The 22,552-nt window shown below is 34.6% G+C and overlaps 1 protein-coding gene across 2 annotated transcripts in view; it reads right to left on the bottom strand.

The window, feature by feature from the left end:
* The window catches only part of LOC106645029 (mitochondrial import inner membrane translocase subunit TIM50-C), a 489,498-nt gene that overhangs the window by 429,817 nt on the left and 37,129 nt on the right, over window positions 1-22,552 (bottom strand). For both annotated transcript variants that reach the window (XM_089595042.1, XM_089595043.1), the window contains exon 2: window positions 16,502-16,830. In XM_089595042.1, coding sequence (XP_089451168.1) covers window positions 16,502-16,830 — 329 coding nt within the window. The remainder of the gene's footprint in view (window positions 1-16,501; window positions 16,831-22,552) is intronic.

Genomic DNA, 22,552 nt, shown 5'->3' with positions numbered 1-22,552 from the left:
TTTTTTTAAACTGTAAGGTAAATTATTTAACATGCAAGAAAATTCGATTTTATCAGATAAACAATTTTGTTATTTTGTATCGACACTTTCTTTATTTTTTTTAAGTATGAGTTTTCTGTTACCATCCGAAAATCTTGAATATCTATTGTAAAACCCATGATGATAAGTCACTACAGTCTTGTTTTTTTGTTTTTCGCAAAAAAAGATTTTGTGTGCGTTATGTATCTATTAATCGTGACTTTCCTGAAAGTTGAAAATAAAGATTTGTTATTCTTTTTTTTTTTTTTTTCTGTCACTCTTATGACTTTTCGATATTGCAATGAACTCAGTAAAAAGTGTAATGCAACTTGTATTAACAGCATCTCTTTATCAGAGTTAGTGACATTTTTCCACTTCATGTGAAAATAAAAAGTTTTAGTTCTCTTGAAAGCACGCATAGCTCACAGGGATTTATGTGAGCCATGATAATGTGGGTTGGCACTTATCATAGTTAGTAACTTAAATGTTGTAAAGTAGACCATCATGTTAGTAACTTGGAAGCTAAATCTTTTGACCTATTTTTTTTTAATTTTTTAATAACATATACTTTGTTGGCGTAAAAAGATTATCTTGAAGGACATTCACATAATTTTGTTGAGTTACTATCTTCTGATTGCTAATCTTATCTACAACAGTTAAGCCATACATTTTTCCAACTGTATTAATTATTTAAGTTGTACTTCGAAAATAATGTCTTAAAGATAAGTAAACACGGCTAACAGTATTCTTAAGCGAAATTATTGCTTACTCCTTTAGTACATGATCATGACTCGACTTCGTGAAGCCTTGCTTATCTACTACATATTATATGACAATAACAACGTATTTAAATAACCATTGCTACATTAATTTGGAACACAGAAAAACAATTTTACTTACTTTTTTTCTCACTAAATTGCACTTAACTGTGTAAAAATATCAACTCGAACAACAAGCACCGGTTCCTTAAAGAATATAATTTCTTAACTAAATTCTACACACATAAAATAGAGCTCTTTTTAAAGCTTCACTTTATTATGAGCTATTTATGACGGTGGGGAGCATTTCTGTAATAAAATTTCTTTTACCGTATGGGCAGAGCATCTTTACTAATAGCCAGCACTTTGAAGAATCATGTACATTACTTAAGTAACTCAAATGATGATGAAATGATTGTTGTTGAAATTCAGATTTAGATAACCGAAGAAATAATTCTGCAAGGTGAGGAATAGCTTAACATTATTTACAATGGTCTGTTGTATCATTTACTACCTTTTATAATTTGAAACCCTAAGATGATGAAATTTCCACTTATTTCTCATTATTATTCTTGATGATGAAGAGCCAGCTGCAGGTAGCTTGGCGATTATCCTTTGAGTCTCTGCGTCGGGAAAGTGGGCCTGGAGAATACCTTCTCTGTAGGTATGCCGTTGGAACGACCACTAAGAAGTTGGCCATTGTGTATACCCGTACTCTTCAGGGCTGTCTTCCCTGGCTTATATTTGTAGTAAAAAATTCTCTGACGGCACCAGGCCAGATTGTGGTAAGACCACACAACTCTGAAGTGTTGGAGCAGGTTGTGCTCTGGCTTAACACGTCTCCTGTTATTCCACCGGAGATGTTATCGGTTAGAATAAATTTTTTATTAGTGGCACTCGTCAATCCTGGAGGTTCAGGGTGAAAGTATACTTAGGACACTTGCCTATTGGAAAAGAGTGTAGTCGGTAACCGGGATAACCAGGTGCACGACTATCATCTACATTCTCGATGCAGACGGGTGACTTGCCAGCAAACGACGGCAGAATTTGTCGAGACGCTTCGGCGTATTATAATGATACTTATTTAATTCTGTTGCAGGTAGATTCGATTTTATGTCAACGCCACCTAGTGGATCCTTCTTAACTAATGTGAAAAGCTGGCGTATTTTTGCAAAACTTTGAACTTATTTATTGCTATTGTTATTAAATTTTCCGAAATAAAAACTATACTAAAACCATCTAGGAAGTGTCAAGAATCGGTATGCAAAATTTCAGCAAAATCGGTTCAGTGGTTTTCACGGTTAGCGATTAGAACGGTTTTAGCGACTTTGCTTTATATATTAGTCTTTATTACAGTGGAGTACGTGATAAACATGCAGGGCTTAATAAAGATTAACAATGTAACGATTATATGTTAAAAAATTAGCAAATCGTTTGCTTAGTAAACCACTATTTTTTGGGTGCAATGTAAATTACAAATACAAATGGTAAAAATTACGGCTTAAACTAAAATACTATTAATAACACTAGTAATTAGTTGATATCTACTACAAAAATGGTGGCAATGTGCTACGAGAAAGTCTCTAAGGTGTTAAAAAGATTTCTGTTATTGAAGGATGGAAGAAAAAATGGCACAAAAATTAGGTTTTCAAGTTACGGACATGACAGACTATCCAAAACTAAAGCTAACAACTTTAGCTAACGTATGCCCAAATTATAATGGGTCTTATAATTCCATTTGTAATATCCATATAGTTATAGAAATGAGAACATTTTTTTTTACACAAAACAGAAGTCGTCACTAATTCTAATAAAAATAAGTAATAAGTATAAGTTACATTACACTTTTCTCTTAGTTCATCGAAATGTTTAAAAAACTGTGAGCAACAGAAAATAAAAATCCCCTTGATCAGTGCAAAGACGAAAAAAAAATTAATTTTTGTTTCCAGAAAAAAATTCTACTCATGAATATTCATACAATCAAATATTATCAAATTCATAATTATTTTTTGAGAGTAAAGTGAAATAGTACTTAGGTGGAATAACAATAAAAATTCAAAGTTATATTTTATGACTCTGCCGAAAATCCTCAAGAGACGACTTATGTGTACGGTAACGAAACCAAATTTATCAGTTTAATATTGGAACGTGAAGCTCATGATGTGTTTTGAGTATTTTCTCTCTTAGAACAAATAAGCAATAAAAACACTTTTTCTGTATGTCTTACAAGTACACAAATGCACTTTTCGAAGTAACTGCTATTATGTATGCTGCAGACAGCGTACTTACTAGAGAAACGGTTTAATAAAATCTCATTTTTAAAAACATCAAGGCACAACTGTAATTCATATTATAGCTTACACAAACAATTCTGCGTGGAATAAAGCAGGTAGAATTGAGTGTTGATTATGATTGATCGCAAAATAAGCGATAAAATACAATCTTTACAATTCTTTTGTATACGTTGCAAATAAAATTATTATTAACCAATATTATTTACTAAATTATATTTTCACGTTTCATATCATCTAGATCATATTTTACGTTATGTTACAATATAGCTTAGACTTCGATTGTAATAGATATGGCGTATTGTAATTGGCCAGTGCTATCAGAAGTAAGATTATTGTATATCTACTGCCACTCGCACAATTGCGGCCATTTACACCTATAAGCACTTTCCAATTTATATGTATCCTTTCTTACGGACCATAGCACAAGCCAAATAAGGGATAAAACAAATCCACTCATTTATTAAAGCTGACCGGTAGTCAAAAAATTGTGTTTGGTGAGAGAGTTCTATGAGTTGCGACAGCATTTTGATTAGATTAGGAAAATTAATACCATACAATTAGTGTATCTATACACTGGTTCATCTTCTAGCTATATATTTTGTTCGATACACGTTAGCTATATTTTTACGTACAATACCAACATGCTAAATGCATAGTGCTCCATATCTCAGAACCGTCCACTCCTCACCGGTTAAGCTAGCGCTCTCTGCCAAAGCATCAGATCCAGGCTAATCAGGATTCCCGATAAAGCCACATGTTTCAGAGACCACTCCTTGCCGCACAGTGGGTGAATATGTTTTTTTTGTAACAAAATCGTAAACCTTGAGACTAGATGAAGATATTACTATGATTTATTTTAATCTTACAAATAAAAAGGCTAGGTACATAGGAAAAATATAGGCAATCCTGTAATATTGTTATAAGCCATTATAATTTATCAAAACCATTAAAAAAATTACTGAACAAATACAATTCTTTATAAAATTCCTGTTTTCAACAAAATTTTCTGTAAATTCCTCACAGACAGATTTTTAAAATCGCTAAATACGGTTCTACAGTTAGTTTTTATAAATTTAAACTGGTGGATCAAATACGGTTGACAAAAATCGAGAATTTAAAAAGAATTAAAATTTAATATTTGTATTTATTACAGCTAGATTTTTGCAGTCACTGATTACCTCTCAAAAACGTCTGAGGTAGGTAATGGTACATTAAGTCACTAGAGGACAAAGTACAAACAAGAGTGGCCGAAGAGTGCGATTGTTGTATGTTAATTCCAGAGTCATGTATAATATTTTTTTTACCGAGAGCGCAACAGTCCATCCGTGGACAAGCTTTGCACACAGTAAATTACTCAGGAACTTAAGGCAGAAAAAATACTTAAGATCCTGAGGACGCAAAAAACTTTGGTACCCATGGGCCTAAAGTGCTCAAAGGGCGCAAAATGTGGCCCAAGGGCATAAAACTTTATAACCCAACAACCAGATAATCCAACATAATTTTAAAGAACTTTGGTCCTCCAGTCACCATCCAGCCATATCTCTAAATGAGGTAAAATTATATCGGTTTTTGTATCATTTCTAGTTATTTGACTATTTGCACCTTCTGGCTCGGCTCTCCTTAAGCTAGTTTTAAAAAAGCACCTGATTTTTAGTACATTAGCACATTTCCACACTACCGTTGAGGTACTGCTATGGTGCGCTGGTTTTTCTTTCTTAAATTTTCTTAAACCTTATTAATTGCATTACTGAATATTTATAAGAACATGACATTATGTATCTATACTTAATGAATAACAACGAATAAACTTGAAGAATATTTAAACCATAGACCTTGCTTGTAGCCCTATTTACCACGAAAAGATAAAAATCATATTTACTGAAATATGTCAAGTAATATGCATCGTCAGGGAACAATATTTGAATAAAAATTTGATTGATTTAATACATTTATTAACTATTAACATGACTGAGCAAGATTATTTTGGACAATTTTATACTTTTGCTAATGTAAAGAAATTGAATTTTTTTTTATCTACTTGAGATTAGTTTACGTCAAAAAGTTCTTTGTAAAAAATATTTTCTATTACTAAATTATTATCACGTTCAAAACACGTAATCTTGAACCGTTACATAAGCCATCAGTTATACATGAACTTCTTATCAACAAATGTGTTCATTTATAAATTTAAGTATCGCTGGCGAGTGTCTTTGCGCTGTTGCTGCGAGTTTTCTTTTAATTTAACTCGCGGATTTTGCTGTGCGAGAGGTGGGGGGTCACACTCCTGCAAGGAGTGCGTATTTATTACACTTGTGCGAGTGTGTCTGTTCCCCCTTCCCGCGTATTGTATAAAACATTTGATGAGGCTTGCCGCGAGTAGGTCTGGCTCGGGCAGCACGCTTGCAGGACTCTCCCCGTCCAGACTTCGAGCGAAGTAGACGTACCTACGCAACAGCAATTATACTCAAGCGAGCAGTATAACGCAGCAAAGTCGCTTTTCGGGATAAGGATGTGCCCAAGCAGCAGCAACACCGCAGAGATTTACTACTCCACACTGGATTTGTAATTTTTAGTATCTTTATCTCTTAAAGGCCTATTAGCCTACTACTAAGCAATAGAGGTAGCATTCAACAAGATAAGAACTGCACGAACGGCTAGCTAATCGTCGTGTCGAGGCCGTGATCTTGTTAAAGCGTTGTAAATTTTATCTGCACGATCGACTCACTATTCGTCGAATAGGCAGACAAATTTGAAGCGTAGACAGCTTGCTTTGTAAAGCTGATCTACTCTAAATTTTGAGTATTCTTTAATAGCGTCGCGATATTACATTATCTCAGAAATTATTGTTAATCTCTTTCTCTTTGGTAAATATATTTGTTGATTGTTTAAAGTGAAAAAATTTTGTAAATCCTTTCACTACCCCTCGCAGAAGCTCGAATTTATTCCAGAAAATTAGCAGCAAATTTTCACTTTCTTTAATTCGGCAGCAGTCCGAATTTGCCCTAGGTTTTTCCCTTCAAGGCTTTCGAAGCTTCTCGAGCCTCGAGAAAAGCCCAGCATGTATACACAAATATACATTTTGGTAGCAGAGCGTGGTTGTCTTGTTTTTCTGGAAAACAAATCTATCGTTGGACGCGGCCGTCATCAAGGTCACCGTGACGTTATCGAGCACGCAATCGTCCAAAACAAATCGCTACCATCGGAGAGAGAGAGAAAGAGAGAGAGGCATTTGGAGTGCACAAGGAAAGCTATCACCGTCTCCTTTTTGTGAGGATCTTCGTTCCGGTGACCAGGCTTTTCCCCTTCTTCGCAACCTTCACAGCCCCAAGTCAAGCTCGATTCTCGCTTCGTTACCCACGTTCTCCAGCAGCCAAGGAGAATGGGAGAGCTTTAAACAGAGATTTTGCTAGCTAATTAAGGATAAGGTCAATATCCCGCGAGTAGAAAAACTACAAAATTTGCTTAACGCAGTTCAAGGCCAAGCGGCGCAACGTTTAAAGGGTCTTGACGTGATTGAAACGAATTTTGATGTAGCGTGGGACAAGCTAGTACGGCGTTATGACAATCCGCGAATTCGGCTTTTTAATACTCTCGAGAACTTGATACAGCTACCGTTAGTCAAAGCTCGCAATGTTCAGGACTTGAATGATATGATGGACCAAGTCGAGGAAGCTGTTCGAGCGCTTCGTGATCTGACTTGCCCCATTGCCCCATTGAGCACTATGATAACTGGTTCGTTCATTGCATTATTAGAAAGCTCGATTTAAACTCTGGAGAGGCGTGGGAGATTTAGCAGAGTGCAGTTGACGGTTTCTCAAATTATGACGTGTTATTACGCTTTTTAGAGAAGCGTATTCAAACGTTAGAGCTAGCACGCGCTACAACCGAAACCTGTGAATCGCGTGGCAAGAAAGCGAATGATTCGGCTTCTCGTTTTTCCAATCGTGTGACAGCCAATAATGCCCAGACTGTTGAGTCAACAGACTCGAAGTCCGGCCCTTCATGCGATCTTTGTAGAAACAATCACTGGCTGCATCATTGTAGTCAGTTCAATGCTAAAACGCCTTCTCAACGTTTAGAGTTCTGCAAAAAGGCGAAACTTTGTCTTAATTGTTTTAAGAAAGGGCATTTCGCTGACAAATGCACCTCAAAGCATCGGTGTTTTACACGTCGGGCAGCGCATCATACTAAGCTTCATCCGGCTAATTTTCAAATTCAGGATTCAAGCAATCGTGGCTTTCCAAAATCGAATAATAATAATAATGCCACACAGGTCACTGGCGATGATGCTACTTCTGCTGATTCGGGCAGTGAAATCGCATCACATACTGCCTCTATAGGAGCAACGGTACTTCTGGCAACAGCCCGCGTTATAGTTGCCAATTCAGCCGGTAAATCTCTAGAAGTTCGCGCATTAATCGATCCCTGTGCATTTTGTAAATCCTTTCACTACCCCTCGCAGAAGCTCGAATTTATTCCAGAAAATTAGACAACAAATTTTTACTCGCACGCCAGGAAAACCTACAAAACGCTATAAAAAATACTTTGGCAAACCTTACTAAGTTGGGAACAGCAAATTATTCTAACGCCGTTATCACAGTTCGTATGAATAGCCTGGATACGAATTGGAAGGAATTCAAAAACAATCATCTTGCTCTTCTTAGCCTACAAGAAAATCTAAGCGGGCAGGATTATATCAAAACCAATGTCTACGCAAAAACAGAGGAATTTTATCTGACTGCCCATGCCACTATGCTGTCGCTTCTCGAGACCTATCCTGCGCCGATACTTCTGACTGCCGCATCGTCTTCTCAAGCTCCGTCAGCACCTACGTTATCTTCGCGCAAACTGCCCGAGATCAAGTTGCTGACCTTCACGGGTGACTGCAAGTTGTGGCCAGAGTTTCGTGACTTGTTTATTTCTGGCGTTTCTTTCAGCTCGTTATTAAACAATGTTGAAAAGTTGTTTTATTTAAAATCGAGTCTGGCCGGAGACGCAGCTGAGCTCGTCCGCGGCATCTCTCTCGAGGGTGACAATTTTCAACGGACTTGGGACGCGCTGAAGGATGCATTTGAGGTGCCACGCGTGCAAGTTGATGCACTATTAAAAGGCTTCTTCTTAATGAAGTGTGTCAGTGGTGAGGATGCGGCAGACCTCCATCGGATCCTTTCAACCGCCAAAAATCTTGTCGAAGGCCTTAAAAATCTTAAACGGCCAACAATTTCAGACGACGTCTTAGTTTATATCCTTGCAAATAGACTGGACGCCGTAACACGTCGCGATTGAGAAAAATCGCTCGGAACTTCGAGAGAGCCGGCTGCATTCAGTCAGCTGACTGAGTTTCTCGAGGGACGCATCCTGACGCTGTCAAGCGTAGCTTCGAGCAACGGGAAAGGGCAGCGGTCAATAGGCATGCATGCGCACCAGGCATCATACAGAACGAAGGTGCCGGTATGTTCTCTCTGCTCCTTGCGTCATCAGCTGTGGACTTGCGAAGCCTTTAAAGCCAGGAATCCAATGCAAAGGAGGGAATTCGTGCTTGAGAAGCAGTTATGTGAGAACTGCTTGGGCTCTCACGAAGTTTCAACCTGTCGCTCCGGGAGGACTGGTTTTGTTTGTGGGGCTTAGCACCACACGTCTATACACGTTGACGCCTCAATAAACACCCATGTAGCTGTAGTCTCTGCGAACTCTTCTGTGCCGATTCGATGCGACGAGCCTCTCAACGTTTTGGTAAGCGAAACAACATCTTTTGCGCCAACATTTCTACCCACAACATGGGTCAGTCTGGTGGGGGCGAATGGCCAGGAACATTGTGTTCGAGCGTTGATCGATCAAGGATCACGGTGCTTGTTCCTGTCGCTACGCTTAGCCAACTCACTGCAGCTTCCACGCAGCCCTGCTTGTGTATCGATCGATGGAGTAGGTGGTGTTCGTTCTACAGCTGCCCTTGGCCGAAGCAGGATCACCGTCAAGTCTCGATATGCTCCCTACTCTCTTGATGTGGATGTGCTTCTGCTCAAGGCGGTCACGTCATATCGACCTAGGGTGCATGGGCCTACCGACGGATGGCCTCATCTACGCGATCTGCAGCTTGCCGACCGTTTGGATTCACCATCTAGTGAACCAATTGAACTACTACTAGGCGCTGCAGTGTACGCCCAAATAATACGACCAGGTCTTCGTCAACCTCAGCGTCCCGATGCACCCATCGCTCAGCAGACTGCATTGGGTTGGATTTTATCCGGGCCGATCGGGCCATCTAAGCTGCCATCAACTCTATCATCGAATTTCGCCAGAACATCGACGCATCATAATTTTATTTTTTCATAATAAAATGGCGGGCGGTATGTTCACGCCAATCGTGAACTTTTAATTTTCTCTCTTTATGTTCTAATTTTATTTAGCACAATACGTTAAATGCAATAGTTATATTTCCTGGAATTGTAATAGCTTTATCTTTGCTTTATCATCTAAAAGTAACACTTATCAATTTTATAACTTTCACTTTACATTTGTACATACTTTAATTTCAGAACTTATATTTTCTTATCTTATCTCTTTTTCTACTCTGACTCATATAACGACTACAGTGTATATTTGTATAGTTAACTTTAGTTATTCTCTCCGCTATTATTGTAATAAATCAGATACGTCTCAACAAGCAAAGAACCAACATCAATTGCGCTCTGAGCTCCACTAACCGCTATTGTAAATACATACGCTATTAAATAAACGCTATTTAAACTACTACCACTCAACAGTTTATTGATCCTCAGTAATTCCCAAACAATCGATATTAAGATCCCCGCATTCGTCAAGCATTTTTTGCTTGAACGTAACATTTTGGTCCAATTTTTAAATTAAGCTCATGCGGTAATAAGCCTTCACGAATATTGTTTAGAAATTTAATTGAAAATTTATAAAAATATCATTATCAGATTCATTAACACTTGTGAGTAGCATAATCTATGCTGTAATATGATTTCATTTTTCTTTTTACATGATTTAGAATTTTATTATTCAAAAAGTAAGTATATTCGTTATGAAAAGTAAGTATTACACTATTTATTGGAAAGTTAATATCTTTACACAAAAATATCGGAACAAACGTAAGTTATTTTTATTTATTTAGTACTTGTAACGATTTAACTTTTCCTTCTCTAATATCTAATAATAATTATGAAAATATTTTGTCAATTAAACGAATAAAGATAATATTAAGTTTGAAAATACGAAATAACAACCAAAGATGTAATAATTTAATACTTTCTTGTGTAATTATGCTTCTATGACTTTCTTTCAAAACTGGAAGAATCTGTCTAAAATCGCCTCCTTAAACAATTGATTTATTACTAAAATGGATATTTGCATCACATGAATCACATAATGTTCTTTCTACTATTTTTAAGGCTTTTTTTGGGATCATAGAAGCCTCGTCCAATATAACAAATCTACTTTGTTCATTTTTTGTTCATTAGATTCAAATTCGAAGGACGAACTTTCTACATTGTTTAAGTCTAATGGTAAATGAAATGTTCTATGACAGGTCATTATTTTAGAAGTAATATTGATGCTATACCAGTCCATACCATAGATAAAATTCGATTTTCCGCGAAAAATAAAATAATACATTAACGTTTCACATAAAAAATTTTTTTCCTGAACCGTCTGGGCCATCAATAAGAAAAATTTTATCTGTTTGTTCACATAGAATTTTGAAAATCGTGATTTACGATAAGAGAGATTCATTACGGCTAGAGGGTATAACCACCATTTTTCATTTTTATTACTTCTTTGAATTTTTTTATCTGTACTAAATATAACGCCTAATTAGAATCCCATATTTGGTTGTTAAAAACAACCTATTAGACCTTTTCTCCGGAAACACTACATAATCAATAAAATGACTGAAAATGTTTTTTTAATTTTATCTCCTTGGATATTTTCTACAATTGGAAACTAAGCCAAAAATTGTCTTAAAAATTAATAAAACGGTATGTATTAAATTTACACTACTTTTGTTTTGACTCTTTAACTACTTAACAAAGACTTTTTAATCTTTTCAATTTCATAAAGCAAGCTGAAAAAATAAAGTATTTAACTGATTCAAAATTGGGGGGTTGGCGCGCGTAGCGCGCAGAAGGAACCTTATTAGTATATACATATTTTTTTTTTTTTTTTTAATTATAGTGCTTTACGTCCGGCTCCTATAAAGGGCACTATTGAGGGCACTTAGCACTTTGGAGAAGGAAGGGAAGAGGGATGGGAGGCCACCCATTATTGGGAGGGGGTAGGGGGAAATTAGGCAATCATGCTGCGAGGAGGTCGCCTAAACCCTCCTTAAGGAGCATTGCGTGATGAAAAAGCACATGTGAAAATAGACAGAGGTACTTGCCCGAAAGAGTCGCACTAGCCGGAAATCGAACCACGGTCTCCCGCGTGCCAATCCACGACCTAGCCGACTGAGCCACCACGCGCTCTCACTAGTATATATATATATATATATATATATATATATATATATATCTCTCTAAACTAGTACTACTTAAAATGAGATCTAATTAATATATGATAAATTCTCCAATCTTCGTGTATTAACGAATCCGTCAGCGAAAAATATTCTGATAAAAAAAGCTGCACAACCTTTTTTAAATTTTTTATAGAATTTTACCGTAACTTCCTCAAACTTTTTATCTGAATTCACAAAGATAGAAGAGTAGAAGCAAACTACAATCGTTACATTTTATAACGTGAAATTTTATATTAAAATTCAAACAATGTTACCATTCTTTTAGCCATATCAAATAGTACATTTCGGAATGCGCAGAACACACCTCAAATTCCTTGTAAGCAATGAAAAATGCATTAATTGTAGTACAATCTAGTTATATACTTGTATAAAAGTTATTGTACGTCATGTTGCATCGGCCATTTTAAATTTCATGCCTACAACTCCTGCTACGTAAGCCCTAGCCTAGACCACAATACATACCTATATTGGTGACTGTAGCATGTGAACATTATCCATTACATTCGTTTATTTATGAAAAAAATGAATTTTTTTTATTGAAAAAAAATTCAAAATTTCTTCGTTTGTATTTAATCCCCAATTTTGTTAACTACTACTCTTACCTTAAATTTGGTATAAGTAACTTTTTTAAATTTTCGGTTTTGTCCACCATGTTTATTCGGCTATTTTAAATTTACGAAAACTATCTTCAAAATCGTAATTAGTAATCTTAGAAACCCTACAATAATAACCACAACAATCAAATTCAAATTGTTTAAAAATTCTAAATTTTTGTCTACCATATTTTATCGGCCTTTAAATTTATAAAAACTAATCTCAGAATTGTAACTAGTCACCCATAAACCCAAATGCAATAAAGACAACTATCAAATTTAAATAGTTTTGAAATTCTCTACTTCTGTCTGCCATATTAGATCAGACATTTAATAGTTACAAAGACTAACTTTAAAATCATATGTAACGACCCCAGACAACAGTAAGAAAGGAATTTTAAGCAAATTCTTTTGAAAACAGAAATTTGATAAAGAATTGTATTTTTTCTCAGTAATTTTTCCAATGATTAAGATAAGATAAATTATAATTGTTTGTAACAATATTGTAGGATCAACTATAGTTTTCCTGTGTACTTAGTCTAATTATCTGTAAAATTAAGAAAATCCATAGTGATATCTTAATCCTGTCTTGAGATTTAAGATTTTAATACAAAAAATAGCTGATTTACCCGCAGTAGGAGGAAGCGGTCGAATTTTTTTCAAAATAAGATGGCTTTCGACAAATTAGTCCGATTCTAATGATTTTTTTATTTTTAAAATTTTGGATAGTAGGATAACAGAAAAGTTGTCCGAAGTAATATTTTAGCTCTGGGGGGGGGGGGCAGTAAAACCCATAAAACGCGCCATATAATGACAAAAAACAACAATTTTCACAGACTTTGTTGTAATTTGTACCAAATACAAAAAAAATCATCCTTTGCATTATCAGCGTATTATTTCTCAATAATAATGACAATTCGTAAGGGTGGCAATATGGCGGCCAAAATGGATGAATTTTAAATAATTGTCCATTATTTTTGTCATAATTCGATCATATTCACTACAAATTATTCCAAATAACGATTAAACAAGCAGTGAACATGCATTTTAAGTGATAAGAAGTGAGGTGCCATTTTTAATTAAAAGTGAAGACGAACACAAAACGGTGAATCATCCGTTTCACTAAAAACCCTGCAATATTGGTATCAAATAAAAGTGTTCAGTAAATAGTATATATTTAACTGTATTGCATCAATTTCCATTTAAAATGGCGACCAACACAGAATAATGGATCATCCATTTCAAGACCACCCCTATGATATGGGTATCAAATGAAGGGGTACGATAAGTAGGATCGAGTAAAATAAGTTGCAAAATTTTCTATCCAAAATAGTGACCAATACAAAACGGAAGATCATATATTTTACGGTAACCCCTACAATATGGGTATCAAATGGAAGATTATGGTAATTAAAATTGAGTAAAACGTGTTGCAACGTTATGTATTCAAAATGGCGTCTTGAACAAAATAGCGAATCAAGTATTACGCTACAGTTTGTTTCAAGTCTGCTTTATTTGTTACAAAATTAGCGATAAATGCATTATTAACGAATTATCGTTTCGAAATAAAGCATCGTTTTAGGATCTTTTTTTACAGCTTAGTAGTAAAAATTGTTGTATTACTGCATGGACATTGTTTTTCTGAGACTTACGTATACATAAACAAACTTTATTACTATATTTATTAATTTTTTTTTTTTATTATAAAGTCTATAATTTATACTATACGAATATTCAAAAAACAAAATCATTTTAATGTTTTTTATCTAATCACTAAAGTTCTTTTATACTTAATATTTCCAAATATTGAATTTATGTAAATCAAGCCATTCAATGGTACAGAAATTGGTATGTCTAAAGGTGAAAAATAAATTTAAAATATTCGGAATTTTGTTTATAGCAACAGATTGTAATAGTGGTTAATTTTTTGTACATGTGAGCAATAAAGATAAAATATGCTCTTTCATATCTTCCTCATCTAATGAATCACATATTTTATTTTGATCTATCGTTCTTTCAGGAGCATTTGTATCCTACTCACTATCATCACTGGTATTAATTAGCTCACCTTCGCGTTTTTTTAAACTATCGTTTAAATTTTTTTCCGAGTCCTCGGTCTACTCAGTCACATTTTTGTAACTCGAGTAATCGAATTATTTATTTCACATTACAACTTAAATATTAAAGACATGTATTGTAACTTTACAGTTCTTCAACTGTAAAAGACTAGAAAACTATAAAACTATAGGATTCCTATCCTTTCTTTTTATTCTCTTACACCATCGGTATTGTGTCTAAGCAATATAAGGAAGCCCTTTGAGAGTAGAAAATAATATAAAGTATCTGTGACGTACTAGAGAATGAAAAGAAATGAGTTTACAGGGTAGCTAAGGCACTTCATTAATTCTATAAAAAAATTTATATTTGTATTTCTTAACCTCCGAACTTGGTGCGTATACTATTTTTCACTAAAATTTCTTACTGTTGGCGAAGTATGGTAAAAAAACTATTTCAAAACTAAAAATATGATCGTTTATACGCTTAGTAAGTACCGCTGACAGAGGCATCCATTGGCAGCAGATTTTAACAACTAGGTAGAAAAAGTTAGTAAAATTTGACATAACCATGCAAAAAGTGTTTTTTTTTTATAAATATTTCCGGGATTATTATGTACTTTAAGGGTTTATAAACGTTTTTAACAAACGTTGCATTAAACAGCAGAAATCAATGGCGGAGCAAGCCTACTCAATCCCGTGAGAGCGAGAAAAACAGAGGAGGAGAGAGATCAGTTCTGCTCGTCCTTTTCACTTACTCCCATAAGCTTGAACAGGCTCTGCTCAGCTGTAAATTTCAGCTTTACAAAGCAACATAAGTTTTAGAATACTGTGACACTTATCGAATACCTATATCGTTGTTACGAATGATTATGTGCCATTAAATACCTGATAATCACGAAAAACTAGAAAACAAAACTACACTTTTTACATGGTTACGCTGTACCTTGTCAACTTATACCAACTAGGTGTTGAAATTTTTACTTATGAGATGGCATGAGCTGTGAGGATTGTCTATTCTAGAATAGTGCTAAGATACAGGAAAAAATTAAACACAAAGGTTATTCACCTCACTTGCGAGACACTGGGGTTTGTGAAAAATTTTTCGTGACATTTACGTGTACGCTAGACGTGACGCTGTGTGACTTCTCTACAGGAGAATATATTATTGGATAGGACATTCGTAAGTTGGATTAAGTCCAAATAATTTTCACAGAGATTTTCGTTGGAAAAAATTTAATGCAAATCTCCATGTTCCAGCAAGGAAACTTGGCAATTACTTTTACTTTTTTTGTTGCCGTTTTACTTTGGAATATTGCGTACTTTATACTGTATTATTGTGCTGTATTACTGCTAGATACTTGTGTGATCACCCCTTGTTACACACTGGCATTGAAACTTAGCACTACCTGTAAGCCTTGTTATTGTCTAGTCATTACTTACGAGCAAGAAAAGATGTAACTTATACGAATTGACTTTGCTCAGTAATATTTTTGTCAACGTCGAATTTGTAAATGTAATCATTTATTTATTTTTTGTAAAAAACTATGTTTATAAGAAAAAATTTAGAAATTACTTAAGCTGTTGTGATTCTTAAAAGTTTATTTTATATTGTTAAATTTAGAGACTTGAGAAGAACTGCCAAAGTGTAGTCGAAACGTTGTCACGACACAATAAAATTTGAACAGCATTGCCCGTAAAGTTGTTTATTGTCTTGATACATTCCTCGCTGTTCTTGGAATCCTTTTGGTGTTTATTTAGCTCTATCTTTCAACTACGTACTAGTAAAGGAAATTAATTTCAATGTTACCTCAATACATTATATTTTATTATTTGTAAGTTCTATATTACGGTAAAAACAACTGTGAAAGTACATTCATGCATTGACTACATTTATCCTTTCTATTTTGTGTTCAATCTTAAATATATTAGGTTAAGAGATTATAATAATAATAATTTTTGGCATCTCTTCCGGCAGTATGATCTAGTAAGAATAAGGGCTAGCGTTGATTGATACAACGAATCGTTTTTTTTACATACTTAACCCTTCTAACTGGTTTCGCATGCAGTATTCAGGTACTGTTAATATATTAGAAAAAACAGATATTATATTTACTCATAGGGCAAATCACCTACAAAAAAATGGGTGCATCATTAAATATTAATGTCAAAAACCAAAATTAAGATTGCGTCTCATTTCAAGCTTGTATATAGTATCATATACGCTATCACTCTACCAGATGAAAGTTACCTTTTTATAATACGTCAATTCTTTTTTCAATCTATTATACAGCTGGTGTGGATATGATAAGTGACTAAATTCATCCTTGATTAATTTACCATCTGCATCGTAGTGGGATTTGTTTACTTCATACAAAAATAACAAAAACGCTGAACCAATGGATATTCCAAAAAAAATAATACCAAGTCTTATCGTTTTCGATGAGTTACTGTTTGATACATTGCAATCATCTTTTCGTTTGAATGAATTTTGTTCTGGTAAATTATTTTCATGACGAGAATTTTTTAACGTGCTGAAAAAGGCATTTCTCTGAGAATCAAATGAGTTGTCATGGTATCCTGTAACATAAAAATTATTGGTAGGTTATCTATTTTGATACATGATTTTATCAGCTTCAATTTTAAGAAATAACTGTTAGGTTAAGATTTTTATTATGTAAATAGTATTGCATTCAGTATATTAAGCCGATAGAAAAAACATATGACAATTCCTCACAGGTGGGTTTACATACAGTAGCGAATAAGTAAAAAATAAAGCCATACTGGACGCCTGTAAAGAAAAAATTTTCCTTTAGAGTGATTCCAGGGTTTTTTAGTTGACCCACAGGCCTTCAGGCCTGGATACATGCAAAACAGTGTTAGGGCTATAAGTAGAGATAGCAGATTCGATGCCAGGAATCAGACAGGGATAGCTAGCTTTACCAGCGAGGAGTGGTCTCTGAAACATGGAGCTTCTCCAGGAATACTAACTTATCTGGATCCAATGCTTCGGCAGAGAGCGATGGTTAAACCAGCGAGGAGAGAGCATCCTAGTATACATAGTTTTCTTGGAGAGAAGGCTACACAACGGCGAGTGGACCCGATGCACTATTGATGTACACAGTGACACATTAAATGGCAAGATATTTTACCAGAGATATCCTCACTGTGCCCATGGTGTAACAGTATGATATCAGTAAGATAGTTGGTAAAATAAGTGCAGCAATACCCCACCACACATACATAGTAAGAAGGTGGCCCCGTTAACTAGGCCAGTAGGCTGTCACGGTAACCCGGTAAAAAAAAAATATATTTGCAATTGTGTAACATTATACAAATAATATACTTTACTTCCTTATTGACATTTACTTCCAATTTTATATTTAATCATTAGGTTCTTGAGGTACAAAGCCATCATAGATATTATTCATCATTTCTACAGTAAAATTTATGTAAATATTATAATCTGATTTACCATTACTTTTAGAAGTTGATTGACCAATTCTAAAATATAACTAAGACTATTCTTCGTATATATTCGAAATTGTACTACTAAAAAAAATTGTATTGATTATGTGAAGTTAAAATGACAGTAGTTAATGAGTAATTGTAATAATAAAATATTTTTCAACATACATAGACAGTTATTTATATTTTTAGGAATGGCTACTGTTAAAATTTTTTTTCTCCATTTTTTTAATGATAAAATTCATTGCCTGTTCAATCAACATGTAACTTAGAGCAGTGGAATTTTCCTTTACAGTAACTTTAGGATTCTTTCCTTATTCCATAGGTCTTCAGGCCTGGATGTACTCTTAGGGCTTAAGGAAGGAATGAGCGGATCCGATGCCAGCTGCCAGACAGGGATAGGCAACTGAGCCAGTAGGCTTTTGCGGTGACCCAGTAAAAAAAATAAACATTCAATTTTTGTAGTAATTTAAGACGATTCTTACCCCTCTGCACCTTTATCACCACTACAATTTTCATCTTTCAAGGTAAAGCTTATATAGTTTTTGCTTTCTTATACCCTCTTCGCAGGCTCCCTCTTCTCCCACAGTATCAAGATTGCAATACAATGCATAGTTTTCAGAACAAAACCGTTTGATTGATTTGTAAAAATGTATTTAATATAGATACATCTGCAGAGATATAATTTTTATACGAATTAAACGATATAATGTAAGTAATTTTTGTGTTAGTAAGAGTCATGTAGCTAATGCAATATATCTCATGTTACGTGGTGTTTGAGGTGGTTCTATCGTGAAATTAACGAAATTATTGTTTAGAACAAAGCTTAGTAAAAAAAGTAGCATCGTTCATCAAACTAATTGGAGAATCATAGAAACATCTTATTCAAATAATATTCACTTTCATCTTTATTATCTTCATATAATTTGTGATAAACGGTAGTAGTAAAAACTTTTTGGTTATCAGTCGTACATTAGTTCCTAATTTCTAAATTGGATGGAAAGGCCATAGAATCATCATCTTAAATCATTAATTCGATACCATAAAGATAGTAAGTATACAATCAACAATTTTTAAAGCTTCTTTATATCATTGACGCTTCATTCCAAATAATAACATTAGTCTCGGGTTATTTTTTGAGTCTGATTTTTTAATTTTAATCCAGTGGATTTTAACAAATTTCTAGCGTAAGGTGGTGAACTCCGTTTAAAGTACACTGGATACTCTGCAACTAAGTTGTGATGGAGATAAGCTTAATTTGTATTCAAATTATATCAACAGCTACTAACGTATGTGTTATGTATTTTTCTGTGATCAGTATATTGGTTACTATATCTTCAAAAAATTTAATACGACCAATAGGTATACAACGAATGTTAATACATTATTACCATTGTATTAAGAGGCGTATATGAATAGATGGCGGCACTATTTATACAAGCACTCTATATCCTCCATACATGCCTTTTTCTCGATTTCCAAAATACCAAAGATTCATAGTACTAAATCACAATTTTTTTTTCAAGAAATTTTCTTGAGAAATAAATAAGAATGAGGAAACTATCGTCCCCAGGTGCGGAGGATAAGTTACCTATTGATCGTATTAAATTTCTAGTCTACCTACAATCATTAGAGTCATATACCTACTATATCGAGCTTAAGTGAAAGACAGCTTAAAAATTGAGAATGAGAACTTATCTGAACTTACGGTACGAGTAAATGTACGGCTCCTCGGTAGCTCAAGTGATAGAGCAACTGTCTAATAAACAGGAGGTCGTGTGTTTGATCCGCACCCCGGAAGAATATTTTCATCATTCTTATTTATTTCTTAACAAAATTCCTCGACAAAGAAATTGTATGGTTTAGTATTATGAATCTTTGGTACATTGGATATTGAGAAAAGGATATGTATGAAGGTTATAGAGTGCTTGTATAAGAGCTACCGCCATCTATACATATGTACCTCTTGATACAATGATAAAGACGTATCAACATTCGCTTATATACCTATTGGTCGTATTAAATTTCTAGTTTACCTACAAGCATTAGAGTCATATACCTACTATTTCTTGAAGTACGTTCATATAAAGTTTTTCTAATCTATTATGCTAAACAATCTCATAAATACTGAAAAAACATGATTAATTTACTTGCTTATTTGTAAAATTTAAACAGTTATCGCGGGTTGGCGCGTGGACCAAGCAGGAGGGCAAAGGAGTGTATAAATGTACTAGTAGGACCTTACACCCTTGTACGTTTAGTGCGACAGTCCCCAACTTATAGATTATGCTGTATTTAAAGATTTTTCTGTGAAATTATGTTGTTTTTTTTGTTTTTTTTTTCACCAAACCTTAAAAAATTGTACAATCGACGGTTTAGCAGGCAAAAAAAAATCCTTAAGAAATGAAAAATTACGGCGTTTTTCGGAAATTCTTTGGAAGAGATGTACTTTGAAGTGGACTTGGGCACAAGAACCGGACAGCTTAGAGAGACATATAAAGAATAGACTGCTTATTTGAAACAAAGGTGGTGAAGCTTACGTAGAAACTTAGATTTGCATTCAACTTCTCTTTTTTTTTTTTTTTAATGAGCTTCAGTACACCTGCTTGGAATAAGCAGTCTGTCGTTTAAGTGTGTATAGACATTCGTAAAATTCATTTGTTAAGGAAGCAAACCTTGTTTTCTTGTAACAAAGGTTTGTGCACTGTCTATGTGTCAAATTATGTTACAATATAGTAACTTGATTGCGGCCTTCTTATATTATGTGGTGTCATCAAAAAAAAAATTGACTAATGAAACTTTGTCTACTAAGGTTTTTACCATATAATATTATCACAATTAGAAATACCCAATCTATTTAAATACAATCAAAAAGCAAGATTCATAACTAGAGGAAAAATTAAGAATTAAGTTTTTATAACAAGAACATTTTCAAATACAAAAAACTCGTCTTCATTGCCATGTATTTTACACAGAAAACAATCGACTTTAGTTCTGGCGTTTTAAATAACTATAAATAAGATCAAAAGATTTGATAAAATGGATTTTTATCAAAAAAGGCGTTTTTTTCACCTGGTCAATTTTTTGTAGCTATATCTTGATATAGAGATCCGAATAACAAATAAATTTGAGTGGAATCTTAAAATTATAAAATAGTTTAAGATATTGCGTGGGAAGAAATGATGACGTTGTAATGAATTTCCTTTTAAATATTGTACAATCAACAAAATTAAAAGTGTTATAACGATTAGACAGAACTCAATATAATTATTTATTTTTAAATTCATTAATAATTTGTTATTTGTACTCAAAAATAATTATTACTGTACATTATAGCATGATAATATATAAATATAAAAATCTTATTGTAGCAATTTTTAAGATTATTTTTGTAATTTTAATTTTCCAAAAACATTATGTAGAAGAAGCGGTGGGAGAGTGGAATAAATTTTGTAAGGGTGAAGAGAAAGAGCGTGGGAAGGAGGAATTTTTCTTTCTGAAGCAGAGAAACAACTCAAGGAACGTGAAAGAGTGCGAAGAAACCATAGAAAACGCGGGCATGGGAAAAAAACAACAAAATTTTTGAAACAAGTTAAGTTAAAAATCAATTTACTTTGCTTACCTATCATGGCCCATATTAAAAATCCTAACACTTTTACACAAAATAATTTACACAACGAGTGCTCTGCACTATACAGGCAGCTCACCGTCACTAAAAACGCCCATGAAACATAAAAACTCTCTTCTTCTACACTCCCCCTTGACCCTACAAAATTTATTTTATTCTACGGATTTTTTTATTTTTTTTTTTTTTTTTTTTATGGTGCGGGAAGAAGAAAAAAAGAGAGGCACTTGCACATCTAGGCGAAGCTCGAATCTTGGCTTGCGCCGGAATAAAGTTAGAGAAACTTTAATTTAATTTTACTGCATGTATGTGTTAATGTGTGAGTCCACTGTGTATTGTGCATTTAGAAGCGTACTTGTGATTAGTGTTAGTGTTGTAAAGAGTTAAGGCCGTAAAATATACGGCGAACAGAAGGGTGCTCCTGAAGGGAGTGTACAGATTGAAGTCGCGGTTATTCGGCGAGATTATGGCGATGCATCCGATGGAAGCATGGGGGATTGTAGGCCTAGAGTATTTTGGGAGTCCTCAGGGTTCTGTGCGAGAGCGCATGGACTTCGTATATGATCGAAGCGCCCGGGTTGGAGGTCCACGAGTGCGACGATGGTGGAGTTGGTGGTCCGTAATGGAGGCAAGGATTTTTGACGCAAGGACAGGGGCTGATTGTATTAAAGGGACGATGTTGAACTCCTTGATAATCTGAGTATTCCTGATGTATCACGGAATACCCAGACCGACCTCAGTATCGTCATAGAAAGGCCTTGGATGACCTTTAAACGGTTTTTCTTTGCAGCGCCCCACGTTGGTATCACGTAGGTGCTGATGCTCTTGATGATGGCGTTAAAGGTACGCAGCTTGGTCTTCTGGGAGACTACTTTGTTGTTAAAGAAAGGCTGAAGTTGCACGAAGGCTCCGTATGCCTTGCCACGAGTGCTATTTATGTGCCTAACGTACGTGAGTCGTCAGTCTAGCGTGACGCCAAGGTACTTGGCGGAGTAGCTTCAGTCGATTTCTACTCCATCGACCTCTATCTTCTGTAGTTTATTCCTTGGATTTTTCCAGGGGCTCTATCACGACTTTCAATATCTCGCAAAAGTCAGTATTTTTTTCGATAATTCTTATACTGCGCATGCGCACAACCATAATTTTATGTCAATTATCGAAAAAAATACTGACTTTTGCGAGATATCGAAGGTCATAATAGAGCCCCCC

This window comes from Copidosoma floridanum, unplaced genomic scaffold (assembly GCF_036245765.1).
Source record: "Copidosoma floridanum isolate Cflo_tuat_1 unplaced genomic scaffold, Cflo_Japanese_pri ptg000024l, whole genome shotgun sequence".
NCBI lineage: Eukaryota > Metazoa > Arthropoda > Insecta > Hymenoptera > Encyrtidae > Copidosoma > Copidosoma floridanum.
Note: the sequence above shows the minus strand (reverse complement) of the source record. Positions and strands in the feature narration are given on the sequence as shown.